Raw genomic sequence first — 15,917 nt, 5'->3', positions numbered from 1 at the left:
GCTTATGCTTATAGGCAATGATTAGCATCCATTACTGTGTTATAACATTTAAGCAACTGATATTCAAACACAAATTCTGTAATATCAGATGTAGACAAATAAATAACAGTACTCACAGTTATACTCTATTTTATTTTTTTTATCCTCTGCATAGAACGCCTGTATGATTTATACGTGGCGCTATTTCAGCTCCAGACAACCAAAACAAAGTTTATGATATTTGTGGGAACCGGTTGAGAGTTGGAGAAGTTCATATGAATATTCACATTTATCCTCGTATCAGCAATCAAATGAAAAAAAGGGAATGACAGAGGCCCATTGTGGCGTCCAGCCGCTTATGTAACGATTTGTTTCTACTTGCTTTGATTTTCTCTCTTGCTCACTCTCTCTCTCTGCTGCGTGGCCCTTGGATATTATTTCAATTCCTCAATAACTGGATCAATGCCTTACCCATAAAAAGTGTTTCACATTATTCACTGGCCGAGGCTCGTCTGCGTTGTCAGTGTGTTCAAACAACCTCCCAGATGTTTTGTAGCTCTCTATAGTGAGATAAGGCAGTTATGGTGGTTGTCCATCTTTCCACTCATTTGTCTTTGTATCTTGCAAAATGTAATCACTTGTAAAACGTTGAGGTTTTTGCCATTTTGTCTTTTTTTACTGCCTCATGGTGCTCGACAGCATTGATTATTTTTTAGTCCAAGCAGGAGCTGTTTTTGGTTAAACAGCGAATATAATTTCCTAGGCTTGATGAGATCATGGCTCACTGTCATACTGTATACTATATACAGTACCGTGACTGACTCTTTTTTTTTTTACAATGTCCCACCCTCCCCTCAAAAGGACAATTATTCAAATACTTTATGAACTTGTGGCAAAACGGTGGGAAAACTCCAAGTAAAACTTTTTTTTTTTGCTCTTAATTTGAATAAATTATAACAAGGGCACTTTCAAGGTTGTGAAAACTAAAAATGTATAGAATATTTAGATTTGTTTATTTATTATTTATTACAGTCAACTTTTGTAATATTGTTGTGATTGTCAGAATTTCCTCATCACTGAGGCTGAGCAATGGAATACAATTAAATATTTTCTCAAAATATTGTAATTTTATTGATGGAATAGTTTGTTATATATAGTTAAAAAAAATCCAGCTTTAGTTGTACAAAATTGCGATTTTTTTCAATTTCATTCAATTTAAAAATCTTATTTATTTTGAATTTATTTCATAAACTTTTGACTGCAGTCAACTTTAGTAATAAGTGAACTTCATAATTCCCATAAAACTGTGGTGAAACAGAAGGAAGAAAAAAATTAAAATTACAAGAAAATAACATTGTTACACTGAAATTGTTTCTTAATTTTAAAAATACATATTTTTAATTTTATAATTTGCATATTCTATTTTTTTGAATAAAGTACAAAAATGCTTAGTAGTGAAGATTTAGTTTAAAATGTTGAGTGAAATATTTTTGCTTCTTTAGATACATTCACAAAAATACTTCAACTTTGTGTAAAATTTAAAAACTATTTCACAATATTGAAGTCAACTTTTGGGATTTATTCTTTAAAAAAAAGTGAATGTAAAATAATATCATGATTGCATTCATTAATTAATTAATAATTATAGTATTATTTCATCTTTATTTGTCAGAATATTCTGACCTTTGTTAACTTCAGTGGATAATAAAAAATAAAAAATAAAGAATAAACTAGTAATGCCACACATACAGTAGGAAGTAATTTTGTGTTTGCAGAACCTCAAAGTCAACATAAATCCCACACAGTAGTGTATTGGCCTAATAACCAAATAAGTGTCTTTAAAAGCAGCAGTCATTTTAGAGAAAGGGTTGAACAGTTGGTGACCTGGATGAAGGCAAGAGTCCAGTGAGGCTTTGTCAACTGCCCCCCAGCAGTAACATTTTGTCAATGAGAGTCTTGGGGCTTTAAATCCCCCATATAGCCACCAAATCCGAGAGTTCTTGGCCCCTGAAGTGGCCCGCAGATGCCTGAGCCATATGCCGGCGCGCACAATCCCACACCGATTTGTCAATGGACAGGATTAAAGGTGAGTGGGCAAATCCAGTCAGCACACGCTTCCAAGTATAGTGTCTGTCTGTTTTACTATTTCAGTTTCAATTCTGCTCGAGCAGAAATGCAATTGACTCCATCCACTATCACTACAATACTGCTGGATGAGCAGGAATGCAGCATTGGCATTGTTTATTGTCGAAGCATTGTCGAGAAATTTCCGTTTTAGTGAGACCATCCGTTCGCAGTTTTAGTAAGTAGCGTCCATGCCATGTTGTAAACAGCAAGCGGAACTCTTAGAGCAGGTGTTCATGCAAAGCCAGGAAAGGTCTCGTTGGAGTGATGCTCTGCAACTCAGCATCAAGACAGAATTTTGGCTGAATTATGGAGGATTAAAGATTTATTTCCCTCATTACAACATTTTAGAACTTTTACAACATAGAACATATTATTTGAAAAAAAAAACTGAATAAGACTCGTATAGAAAATCTTATTTTATCTATGGGTCAATTTAACACACTTACAAAAAAAAAAAGCACATATTTTGCGAGATGTTTGAACGTGTCGAATGCAAAGTGATGCTGCTGATCTCGTTCCAGGCAGGTTGGAAGAGGTGGCAGAAAGCATCTGTTGCTAAGTCGCTCTGCACCTGGACACCATTCCCACATGCAGCAAAATCCAGCAGAATCTTTTAGGGGGATTTGTTTTTCCGTTGCAGATGGTCACTTGCACATGTTTTCTTCATCCCAATTGGTCCGGGTCCCGTATGTAACAGTGGCGCCTATAAAAGACTGCACTCTCTCTCTCTCTTCTTGTATAGTGCAAATCATGGGCCACGCAGCTAGCGAAGACTTGCAACTGCAGGTAAGAGTTGGGCACCGATTAAATCAATGCAAATGCTTTAGGGGTGCATGCATATGATGTATTTTGTCAGTTGCACTGGAGCAACCGCACTGATTTTTAAGCGTAACTGACCACCGCATAGGTACACTTGCGCAATTGAATACTTAATACAGTTTCTGTTTGAAATGCTATTTAATAATTATGTGTAATAATCATTGTGATATGATAATGTGGAAATAATAATTTAGTTAATTTCCAGAATTTCTTCCTATTATATTGACAAAATAAATACAAATAAATGAATCACATTTTATTAACGTTGCTGTAACATTGTTTGTCACATTTATGATATACACAACTTTTATATAATCAATTAATTTCTGTGATTTTCCATAAATATATAGTATATTTCTGAAATATTCTATACAAATGAAATACATTTTAAAACTAGAAAAACAGTTTTTTTTTTATGTTGAGGACATAAGTACGACATTTGTCTTTTCCTCCATATATTATGTTGTAGAGCATGCAGTGTGTCACTTTGATCTCAACGTTTTTACTTTTTACTTTATTTATAACTTATTATATTCACAAAATGTTTGCATGCATATAAATGAACATTATTTTCGTTGTAAATGTGGATTTTTTTTGTCTTTTATTTATTTATTTACATTGGGTTACGCCTGCACAATCTAAAATTTGGTATGCATCGGGGTTGAAGAATCCAAGTTTAGAAAATAAAAACCGTGCCACAGTTTGGCTTTTATCACACGTGCTTCTACTCAACGAGCTCGTCGACACCTGTTGAGTTAGAAGCACCTGTGACTAAAGCCAAACTTTTTCAGGCTTTTTACTTTCTGGGCCTGGATTCCTCAACCCTGGTATCCATTTTGTGTAAAGCAAACACTTTGTATTCAGATGCATTGTGGTCACCGCAATGATATTTAAAAGCTGTTTTCTTCTGTATGGACGCGTGTTGGTGTCAAAGTGGCTTATTAACGACTGTACAGTAGATCCTCATTGTCAACATGTGGTTGGCAGTGTGTGCCACCTGCTGGCCATCACTTGCAAGTGCATCAAAAAGTCCTCAAACCCAAGACAGCTGGCCATTAAAGCGCAGTACTGTAATGGAAATACGTAGCGGTGTGCTCGAGGTACTGCCACGAGAGGGTAGCATTGCTTAATGATGGGGATGGGATCAACCTAAACGTCAAACATTCCCATTGAACATATCCCACCTGGCCTCGATAAATGGTAGACTATAAATAAAATAAAAATAGTAATAATATTTTTTTTAAATACTAAACAAAATGACCTACATTTTATTTACAAAACTATTACTCTTTCTTTTCTGTCTATCAGCAGGACTCAAAGTGTGTACATATTCGCCACGAACATAAAATAGAATTCACCTTGTAATTGTCTTATTGTATTACATTCATTTAAAAACAACCTTTTTACAGTAAGTTCGGCCAGGTTAACGACATGAGAATTAGGTTATGTGCGCCATCTTCAAATTGATGTAACGCGTTGCAACATGCACACAGTCCATGAGTAATGAAAGCAGCAGCCAGTGTTGATTAAAAAGTGAGGCCGGCCGGTGTGTAATTACATGATTAGGTGTTTAGTCCTCCTTAACAGAATTAGGTCCCCCGCAGCAACAGGAACTTGTGCCGTAAGACCTGAGGGTGAGGATGCAACAAGCAAGGACACATTAACATTAATTCCCTCTGCTTGTGATCTCTGTGGATGCTGGACTATTTACATTCACACTTTCCATTCGTACCTAACACATTTAATGGTCTACAAACTTCTGACGTATTTACATCGTAGTCAATTGTCTGCACATCTCTAATGTACCATATTTGGATCATGTTTGGCTATGGATCCATGTGCTAGCTAGCTAGCGGACTTCCTAGCTAGCTCCTGGGTGCTCATTTACCTGCTATGAAGCTAACTAGCTAGCACAAGGGGCTAAAGCCAAACCGTGGCAGGGTTTTACTTTCTGGACCCGGATTTGCCAGCTCTGATAGTTTACCATATTTAGATCATATTTAATGGTTTGACCGCCAGCAATGTGCCATATTTACTCCACATTTAGTGATCTGTACACCTCCAATTGACAAATTTACAGCACACCTGTAGTTTTCAACCATATAATACTCACGAAACAAATAAGCATAGTGCCCTCTGCTGTCCAAACTGTATACATATTTTGGGCTTTTCCTACACTTTTTGTTGCAAATTGTAGGAACTTCCTTTTGCTGTTCCTCTGAGTAAACGGAACAACAGAGCTGTTTTTACTGATCTTTGTGTAGGTTAGTCAACTTGGGATTTTGGGATGATCACAGTAAAGCAAGCGTGCGTCATTTTAATTGGATTTCGTCTTGTAGTAAATGTGACCAAGTGACCCACATTACCAAAACATATACTAATCAACACTAGTCATTTGCCATTTTATGTATATTATATTAGCACCACATCCACCAGCAAGCAGCCTGAAAAAAAATGAAATAAAAACAAAATGTCCTCACAGGGATCCTCAAACTTTTTGGGGTCCATGGACTTACTTACTCCAGTTTGAGAACCTTTGACCTATTATTGCAAAGGGAAAGCTACAGTTGAAAGGCGATGAAAGGATGCAGCAGGCCTATACCGTTGTTGTTAAGGCAGGTGTGATGTAACGTAGAGATATATTAGGTAACTGGGTCTGTCCTAATGGGATCACCCCGTGGATTTAAAAGATATTTAAAGTGCTGCTTCCATCATGAACGTTGACCACATTCACTTGCATCCTTATATCAGGTTGTTTGTTTACGCACATGACCGGACAGTACAATGCTCGTTTGACTGCACAGTTAACCGGTTGCTAATCAGAAATTCACCTTCTTTTGGGATCTCATTTTATTTTTGTGCTCTTTTTGTAATGTTACCAAACCCCTGGCTAATAGGAGGTAGTAATTGTTATCAAGGAAATATATTGAAGTGTAACCTCGTATCTCAAGGTATTACTGTATTTGATTTAATCAACTCTGGATAAATCCTTTGATGAAAATTCTGACAAATATAAATTAAAATAGAACAAATAAATAATTTCTTCTGATTGGGGCACAATTGGGCAAACTCAACAAGTAGAGGTGTGTCAAAGTATAAGCCTTGAGATTCGCCAAACATGTTTGCTTCAAACCATGGCCGATATTTTAGACTTTTTTGCATCCTGGTAGAATAGACCACTCTACCTAATTTTAGGTCTCTTGGTGGAAATGTTGTCATGGCCTATTTTCATCAGAATCAAAACCAGAATCTGCAAAATATGCTATGTGTATGAGTATTAAATTCACTTTATTTATTTATTAGAAATAAAGAAATCTCACAGGGTTTTGCACCAAATCCAGGCCCTCAATGATGATTAAAAATTCAATAGCGTAGAATAGCTTTTTTTGGAGACCTCAATATGCCCAAAAATATATGAATATTTGCAAGCTGACATATCTTGATGAAAACGCCCCAAAACCAAAAAAGTTAGAAAAAGTTCCAATCAATTTTCAACCGGTTAACATGAAATGTAGTGGGCACCTGAATCATAACCGGATGCTCACAAAAATCTCAAGGACCAATGTTAGAAATTTAGCAGGAAGTTGGCCATTTTGTTTTGTTAAAGCAACCATTTTGTGTAATTTCCCAGAGTTGAACTTTGATGAACACCCCCAAAGGAAATAGCCCACATGAAACCCAATTTAACTGCCTCAATAGTGTAAAATCTCCACAACACCAGAATTTAGGCAAATTCCAGTGCTCGACAAATTCTGACTAAATTTGTCCAAATGAGCCCCAATCAGAAGAAGGCCCCGTATACGACGCACAGCGTTAAACTACATATCTTTTTTTGTTTGATGTCGCCCTGAAAATGGGGTCGCAAGGGCTCATTTTGTTGCTTGTTGATTTTCTGACATTGTAATAAGAGTTCATGTCAATTTGCTATCGTTCATTGGCCTTCACTGTCTTTTTCCCTACAGGCACTTACTGATTTCGTTTCACTTTTGTTGACAGTTCAACCTTGGACTAATCCAATCAGTTTGCATTATGTTGGTGCGGTTCACTGTTGGCCGGCCGAGAGACGGACGCATGGCAACAGTGTCTTCCCAGGTTAGCCTACCATGACACTGCAAGGGGACGAGGCCAAAGTCACACCTTATTAAACCTCCTCAAAGGAGATTTTGTGGGATTGCGTGGAGTGAAGGATTAGGGGTTTTAGTGGCCAACAGTGGGGCAGTGTGTCAGTATATCAGTGAGTCAGTAGACTTTTAGTTTTTTCCCAGAGTGGGTCACTCATCTGCTTTCCATTGGTGGCACCAACGCCGGTGAAAAGGAATACTCACCTGTTTACGGCTAAATCCTCTTTGAGCCTGGTGTGAAAGTAACATGTGGTTGAAAAGAAAGTCCTTTGCACTCACGGGACACTTCATTAGGAACACTTGCAAAAAAAATTTTTTTTAATATATATATATATATATATATATATATATATATATATTAAAAAAAGAAAAGAAAAAAAAAGGAACACTTGCACTATGACTACTCCTACTATTATTATAGTTAATGACTAATATTATAGTTGTTATTTTTTCCTTTGATATTTGTTTTTGGAAATGAGGCTCTAATTTCAATGACACTGATTAAATAAAGGATTTGATTAAATGATCGAGTGATTCGTTGTTATTAAACAAATCATGCATAGAGACTGTAGAAGAAGGCAAATAGGCAAATCGAAGAATCTTGCCAACATTAAAGCCGATGTTACCCCTTAGACAGCGATTAGAGTCTATTTCGATGGTGTAACTCCATTTGTGTTGGCTGACCCTCAAGAGCTGCCAACGTTGGTTTTTATCTTTGGAATGTTTTTAACCTAGCAGGGTACCCCGCCTCTCACTCAAAGTTAGCTTGGATAGCTTGGACACAAAGTTAGCTTCAAAGTTAGTTTCAACCTTCCGGTGTGTCTAATGAGGACAAAAGGCTATAGAAAATGCATTTTCCAAATCATTGGTTTCAAAAGCGCCTTTCTAAATAAAATAAAAATATGATGAATTAAAACAAATTTCTTCTTTTCGTCTCCTCCTTTTCAACCCAGTTTAGAAAAAGTTGGCTTAAAAGTTAGCTTAAAAGTTAGCTTAAAAGTTAGCTTAAAAGTTAGCGTCAACCTTCCGGTGTGTCTGATGAGGACAAATACTATAGAAAATGCATGGATGGAGATTTTCCAAGTCATTGGTTTCAAAAGCACCTTTCTAAATAAAAAAAATATGAGGAATTAAAATACATTTCTTCTTCTCGTCTCCTCCCTAGCAACCCAGACGTTAGCTTCAAAGTTAGCTTCAACCTTGTGTGTCTAATGAGGACAAATGCTATAGAAAATGCATGGATGGAGATTTTTCAAGTCATTGGTTTCAAAAGCACCTTTCTCAATCAAAAATATGAGGAATTAAAAAACTATTTTTTTCTCGTCTCCTCCCTTGCAACCCAGTTTACAAAAGTAAATAGTACAATGCAGGCAAACGACACAGGCCGTGTTTATGGCAAATTATATCATGTGCTGTGGGCTGCTTGAAAAAAAAAAATGTTTTTATTCTAATTTGGCTCTTGACCTAGGGTGCAGAACCACCAGACATGGATGTTGTAATTTATCCTGTGCTGGCTCACATGAAGAGATCATTTACCCTGATAGTGAAATGAAAATAAGCGCATGCCAAGTGAATGTGCCAACTGTTGACACATCAAACACAGACACTTGATAAAGCCACTTCCACTGTTTGTATGAGCAAACACACTTTTTGCCTTACAGACTGTCGACATGACAGGTAGCATGGTAGCTAAAATTGGTATTTTGGTTACAGCCATTTGGAGTTGGAAGTAATTGCATATCTTAATTTATGATGATGGACAGCACAGCGATGGCCGCACGTCTGCCTCACAGTCAAAAGGTTTTTGGTCAAATCGGACCTTATGCCCTCGTCTGTGGCATTTGCAATTTCTCCCCATACTCGCTTGCATTTGTTGGTTTTGTTTAAATTAGAAAAAAAAACAAATCGTTAATGAAACCAAATAACACCTAAAATGCTTTTAAAAATAAAAGAAAATCTCAAAAGTAAAAAATAAATAAAAATCTTACATTTATAAAACTAATAAAAGTAACTTTAATTATATTGAACATGCCCTTAGTTTTCGTCGTTGAAAAAAATATTTGAGAGGCACTGATATAATGCAATAATTCAAGATTCAATACAAAAGAAACACAGCACAGATATATATGTTCATTTCTTTTATTCCAAAATATATTCATACAGTACATTGAAACTGCAATGTTGTAATTAGCAAAAAAATCTGGCAATATATAATGTATAAAAAACAAAAACATAATTACAGTCATGCCACTACGGACAAAAGCCACCCATTTTAACGCAAATAGAAAATACACTGATTGACATTTGTATTCAGTGCTCTTCGTTGTAAAGTAAACAATTGCCCAGTTTGGTTATGTTGTTCATAGTTTTCGAGCACAGTTGACTCGGGGTGTTAAAGTGCTTATTTTTTTATGATGGCAACAAGATGTTAATAAAAATATTCATATAATAATGCAAAAAAAAATAAAAAAATACATACTGCATTAAACCGTAAAACAACGAGTGCAGCTTTGGAGGCAACAGATGTATGCCCTATTATTTGTGAATAAAGTCAAAGATTGTATTTGTACTAGTAGATGATGACGATGTCGTTTAAGGTTTACAGTTTACTGCCATTTTAAATGTACCCCAACAGCAAAACACAGCTAGTTGAGCGCCTATTGTGCAATTGGGATGATGTCCCTCTCAGTGGAATGATTAACAGGCTGTATATTGCTGGGAAGCTTCTAATTTTACATCACACCAGTAAACTTTGGACTTTGGCAATTATACGTGCCAACGTGCAACAGCACATGCCAATTTGACCCACCCGCCACGCAGACCTTCACATTACACGACCAATGACAATGCCCTAAAATTCACTTAGTAGTGCCCCTGGAAAGTTGGGGGGAAAAATTAGCCGCCAGCCAACTTTTTGAAGGATCAACACAAAATCATTTTTTTTTAATCTTAACAGTATGCACTCAAATGTTTCAAGGACCCACGCTTGAAATCGAAAACAAAGTCGACCATTTTGGTTCGAGTCAGCCATTTGAGTAGAATTCCATAGCAAAGGTCTGTTAATCGCTGCATTCAGCTTTATTTGTTTGATTGAATAATCAGCCGGCCGATTTAATCGGTGGATAATAGCGCTTTTAAAATCAGCACATAAAAAAATCGTCAGATTTTACTTTGCTGCTGCTGTTTGTTGGATTTTTTTTTTTAACATATTAATACATTACAAACAAACATGACATTGAACCATTGCAAGTGTTAAGGACCAAAAAGAAATAAGTGTATGTATTGTATTATATAAAGCTTTAACTCCAGAGTTAACTGCAGAGTTAAAGCTTTAACTTCAGAGTTAATGCTTTAAAGCTTTAATTCCAGCCTTTACTGCAGAGTTAAATTTTTAACTCAAGAGTCAAAGCTTTAAAGCTAACTTTGACAGCTCCAAATATATATATTTTGAAAGTAATTGGCTGATTAATCGGTTATGAGAAATTTTATTCAGCCAAATATCTATCTGAATCATCATCACCCGTAAAAAAAAATCCATATCATCGGACCCTAGTTGTAAAGGCAGTAAAGCTAACTCTTTGCATTGTTACATATGCGCCTATAATTTGCCAACTTTCGACTAGGAAAATGATATAAATCTATTCGCTAGTATTCTTTTGCGGACAAATGTGTCTAATTTTGTAGCCATTGGCAAGCCATTTGTGGCCAACTGCATGCTTTAAATATAATACTCTAGGACTGCTGCATAAAAAAACAAAAATCGACACAAACTCTTATGTGCATCCACAGGACTCCACGATCATGTCAGGCACGTCAGTTTTGATGATACTGTGCTGCGAGTTGAAGTACACCATGGACAGAGGCTGCCGCTCGGTGGGGACGCAACACGAAGACGCAGCCGTGTTGATCCCGTTGACCTTGAGCTGACTCAAGACGGTGGCGTGGAAGGACGAGGCGATGCCGGGAGATCCGGCCAGATGCTGCGGGCACTGCCCCACGCAGTAGTTCATGTGGTAGCCCTCGGGCGCGATGATCCAATCGTGCCACTGGATGTCCTTAAATTTGATGTACAAGTCTTTCTTGCAGCACACGGTGACGTCGTCGCCGCAGCGCAGCGAGCGCTTCCTGATCAAGTGCCTGGCGGGGTCGTCGCGGAGACGCACCTGAGCCACCAGGAAAGGCTGATGCGAGCTGTTGGGAGAGTTCCCCAGGGAGCAAAGATTCCTCCCGTCCACGTCGCAGCTCACCTCCAAATGGAGTCGCTTCTGGCCGCCGTCCAGGAAGGCCTGCAGGGTGCGACTGATGGGGAAGGTGTGCCAGTTGCTCTCCTGGACCTCCAGCATCTTTTCCATCACTAAAGTCCGGTTTGACTTTTGGCCGTCTGTAGTGAGGAAGACTTGAGCCGGCACTGGGAAGGGTGATTTGGAGGAGCGGACGTAGATCCAAAGGGAGGACTGCAGTACCTGGGTGCTGCGGCCATTTTCTTGTGAGAATTGGAAGGTAAGGCTGAGATTTGCCTCGTCCCCGGCTCCACTTTCATCTGTGGGTCAAACACAGACGACAAGAAAGTAAGAAAATGTCATACGGAATTCAAGATCATGTCTATCAATCTGGCCATCCACATACTGTATCGATCTATCTGTAATCTCACTCAGCTCTATATTTATAACGGGTGGAATGAAAACAGCAGAGGCCTCATAATCGAACCCTGCGGCACACCATATGCTCCATTATACGTGTGAATTCATATAGCACATATTCGTCCGACCGCTCTCTTTTTTTTTTTGCTCGACATAGTATGAAAGGGTCACAATAATAAAGAAATCACATGACAACCATCAAGTCAACTACTGTACTGAGCGCACCAAATTCCCTCCAGCACAGATAGGCCAGGCAATGTCGCGTGATCATCTGCAGCCAATGTCTTTGGCCTGACCACCAATCTGTCCATATGCCAGTCCATTTAAATGTATCTCCTGTCTGTCCTTTCGTCCATCTATAGCTCGCTGTTTGTCAGTCTGTGGTTTCTTTTTGTGCTGTTGTCCGTCCGTGATGACTTGGCCTTCAATCATCCACCTGTCCGTCTGTCTTTCTGTCTGCTGGACCATCTAACTGTGGTAGCTATTTGCCTTCCATCAAGCATCTGTTAGTCTTTTTTTTAATATCTGGCCGTCCATCCAACCATCCATCATATCCCTGGGTAAGAGATAGGCCTACTTTGTCATTTCTTGAGTACAGTCCCCTGGCTGAGAAACCAACTAAATAAATCACATTTAACAGTTGCTCTTGCGGGAAAAAATACTGCAAAGTAAGCAGTAACTAGCCAACAAAATGCCGATATATTATTATTAAACTGACTGAAAACTGGTGAAACAATGTATCCTGAACTTTCACCTATTTTCCTCGCAACCTGACCTGGCAAGCAGAGCACAAAGAATCCATATGAGTCATCCTTTTTGCGCAATGGCATGGCATGTGCCCGACCATCACGTCGAAGTTATTTCCTCAATTATTTAAAGACCACTTAGTACACTTACTTATATCGGCAAAGCTGACTATTTCATAGCCTTGGTCTTTGGATAGCACATTGTTGTCGAGTTCGAGGGTGCCGTCCTGCTTGACGCGCCCCGAGTGCAATTTGCGCAGCGCGGTGAGCAGCGCCGCCCGGGGCACCGTCGGAGAGATCCTGGGTCTCTCTTTCAGGTGCAGCTTGTCCAAAAGTTGCTGCTTGGCGATCTCCACCATCAGCCTCTCCTCCGCGTCCCTCCCCAGGGACCGGGGGCCGCAGGAGGCGCAGCCCGGGGGGCTCCCGCTTACCCGGAGGCCCTCCCACAGCAACGGGGCCAAAAAGAGAAGCGCGCGCAATATGGACGACTGCGCCATTTGAATGTCAAATCAACCTGTGCGTTAAATCGAATAACAAAAAAAAGAAAAAGAAAAAAGAAGGTGTTATGTTTCAAATTTGAGGTCCTGGTCTGCAGCTGGTGGAGTTGAGTGATGTCGCAGGTGTCCTGGTGGTGAAGATATCTGCTGTGGAGTAATCCACCAAAAGTGGTGACACGTTGAAGGGACGCACCAATGAGCTCACCCGGGGCACCGTGTGAGGAACTTTGCTGGCAGCGCATCTGCAGACGCAGCACGCACACGTACGTATACTCACAAGCAGGCATGTTGGCACGGCAAGGTGGATGACTGATTGGCAATGACCGAGAACATACGGGTACAAGTGCATGCATGCAAGCGTGCGGGTCCTGTTTGGGGAAAGTACACAGTGCAAGAGTGGCGCCTCGCACGTGAACAGCCGCACGGCTGAACTTCAATGTGCAGAAAACGTGCCGTCACCTCAGTCGGCCAAAGTTGAATTGAGGGGTGCCCTTTCGCCTACTTTCAACTTCAATGCATCGTGTCAAGTCTACGTCATATATCTCGAATCATAAATGGCAACAATTTAGGCTTATATTCCTATAGATTTTGTCCATGTTTAATCGTTATTGTGCTAAATTGTTCAATTGTTGCACCGTTATCGATACTAATTGAATCTAATAAGTTACAAGTCGTGCATGAATAAATAAATAAATAATTAAAAAAAAAAAAAAGATCATCTGCATGCTTTTCCGCGTGCATTGTCAACATTATAAATGCTAAAATTACTATAATGTATCTGTATGGTGCATATACCTGATTAAAACACAGATGTTGATGATGAGCGTGCTGCACGTTAAAAGGTGATGGCATGATATAGGTCTATAGTCGAGCCTTGTACAAGTGTCGGTTGCGACATGAGTTCAGTGCATGACTGCCAGTGTGTGGCGAATCTATGCAACTGCATTCTTTTATTTCTAGTCCGGCATGTAGGGAAGGTCTCTTGTTAATTCCGACGTTGCAACTATTTGTGAAAACAATTACAATTATTTTTTAAATAATTAATCTTCTTAAATTATTTTAATTATTTATTTTAATTATTTTTCTTTTATGTTTTTATTTTACAAATTCATTAATAATAATAATTTAAAAAAGCAATCAATCTAATATTATTTGTTAAAACACTATGTCAAACGCAACAATATTTTTTAAGACAATTGTGATGCATGTTAAAGCTACACATGCAGTACAAATGAGCCCTTCAAAATGCCTCAACAAATTATTGGCTCTCCAAATATTAACATTGTGGCCTATACATAAAGTACTGTCATAGCATTGTAAGCCCCTAAATGGTTATCAACAAAAGATTTCTTCCTGTAGACCTGTATACTATTATTGTAAGCTACTGCAGTATTAGTAGTGCACTAATGCAATTTAAACTTCAACACTGTGCTAAAGGAAAAACGGCACTTAACTCGCGATTCATAAAAATGTGTTAAACTTAGTTAAATGCAAATTTTATTTCAGCAAATGTTAAAAAATAAAAATGAATAAAAACGACTGAATCCATATGCTATCTGATAAATAGCAAACATTTGGAACAGAGGATACATTTACTGTCATTGCGATAGATCAGCATGTCAGACACTCTCTGCAACCACTGGATGGCCTCACACACTGATTTTGGCATATCATTTACAGTTCTTAGTTAAGTTATTTGCTTATGTTATTGTGAAGCCTCTAACGTGCCCTGTTGTACTGTGTGGCTACTGTTGTTCCAGTATGATTTCCTTTTACCCATCAATAAAGTATCTATGTACCAAATGGTTTGTGGTCCTGCATTTAAATCGGCGAGGGGTTACCAAATGTTACCGGATGTTGTTGCTTTATCATTGTGCAAAATGTTAAAAAAAATAAAATAAAAACTTGAAAGAGTAATGGACCTTCTCACCAGATGATGCAAACTAAAATTTGATTTACTCCAGTAGGGTACACGCATACCAATAATTGTACTGAATTTGAGCATTTTCAACCCTTTTGGTAAATTTCGACCAGGAACACTGAAGTACAGTACAGGGAAATGGGGTGAACATGTCAGGAGGGTTAAGATGTGTTTTATGAAATTAAGTGTGCTAACTGCGAGGTTAAAAGCCTGGGCTGCCAGTTTACCAGCCAGCACCCTTTCTTTAAGGCATCAGGAAATGAAGCGAGGTTCATTAGTAAAGGGAGGCTGAGGTTGATCTGCTATGCAAATGTGAAAATGCAGCAAAACGATTTGCCAACGGCAATTACGAAAAGTTGCAGAAGCATGCACAAGACAACTCGGTCAGGCTCAGCCTTGTTGCTAGGTGTGCAGCAATCCGAATATTCACTGCTGAGGAAGAAGAAACGGCGAATGCAGTGGCCCTTTGAGATATGAATGCCATTTTTTTCAAGATACGAGTTGTCACATGACCAATTTGTTGTCTTGAGATACAAGCAAAATTTGAAATACAAGTGCGCTTCAGACCCCCCACCACCAGATGGCGGCAGCACACTTCACAACATTCAGCCACAATTAAATGGATATGCTAACGTCTGGTCGCGAGGCTAATGATGAATAGCTATGACAGGATCAAATTCTTAAAAATATATTCGCCAAGTTACCGTAAATGATGTATACGATTGCAATTGCTCCAGGTATCCAAGTGTCTGCGAAGCAATCAAAGCATCTTGATGTGATTTCATGAGCCCTCACAGTTGCACAGTGCCCTGCAGTTAGTTCCATGTGATACCCGGACTGATACCTGGTAACTGATTTAAATGTAATATGTAAATAGCATGTTTTAAAAAGATAAAACACAAAAATAAAACATTAATTTAATTGTGTTTGTAGGTGTGTACATTTTATTTTGTATATTATTTGTTGTACACCTGCCGTAAAGTATTGGACGTCCAGTTTTAATGTATGCGCGCCCCCTAACGCACCGGAGTACTTTGACTGGCGGAAACTGTCGGTGAGGTGAGGGG

General features: G+C 38.6%; 1 protein-coding gene and 2 long non-coding RNA genes across 3 annotated transcripts; 1 reads left to right on the top strand and 2 right to left on the bottom strand.

The window, feature by feature from the left end:
• Nucleotides 1–2,523: 2,523 nt before the first annotated feature.
• LOC147167480 (uncharacterized) lies at nt 2,524–4,806 on the bottom strand. Its single transcript, XR_015096362.1, has 3 exons — nt 4,658–4,806; nt 4,484–4,553; nt 2,524–2,886 (listed from the first exon to the last, which is right to left on the bottom strand). It is a non-coding gene; the product is annotated as an uncharacterized LOC147167480 (long non-coding RNA).
• LOC147167478 (uncharacterized) lies at nt 2,847–14,693 on the top strand. Its single transcript, XR_015096361.1, has 4 exons — nt 2,847–2,892; nt 6,922–7,017; nt 10,836–11,357; nt 11,434–14,693. It is a non-coding gene; the product is annotated as an uncharacterized LOC147167478 (long non-coding RNA).
• Nucleotides 9,172–13,257, bottom strand: LOC147167479 (inhibin beta B chain). Its single transcript, XM_086087857.1, has 2 exons — nt 12,584–13,257; nt 9,172–11,586 (listed from the first exon to the last, which is right to left on the bottom strand). The coding sequence occupies exons 1-2, from the start codon at nt 12,927–12,929 to the stop codon at nt 10,820–10,822; spliced, it is 1,113 nt and encodes a 370-aa protein (XP_085943983.1). The 5' UTR covers nt 12,930–13,257; the 3' UTR covers nt 9,172–10,819.
• Nucleotides 14,694–15,917: the final 1,224 nt, after the last annotated feature.

The sequence above is a fragment of the Leptonotus elevatus genome, chromosome 10 (assembly GCF_054856555.1).
Source record: "Leptonotus elevatus isolate MCC_2025b chromosome 10, RoL_Lele_1.0, whole genome shotgun sequence".
Classification (NCBI taxonomy): domain Eukaryota; kingdom Metazoa; phylum Chordata; class Actinopteri; order Syngnathiformes; family Syngnathidae; genus Leptonotus; species Leptonotus elevatus.
The sequence above is the reverse complement of the archived record's forward strand: the minus strand, read 5'-3'. Positions and strand labels throughout refer to the sequence as shown.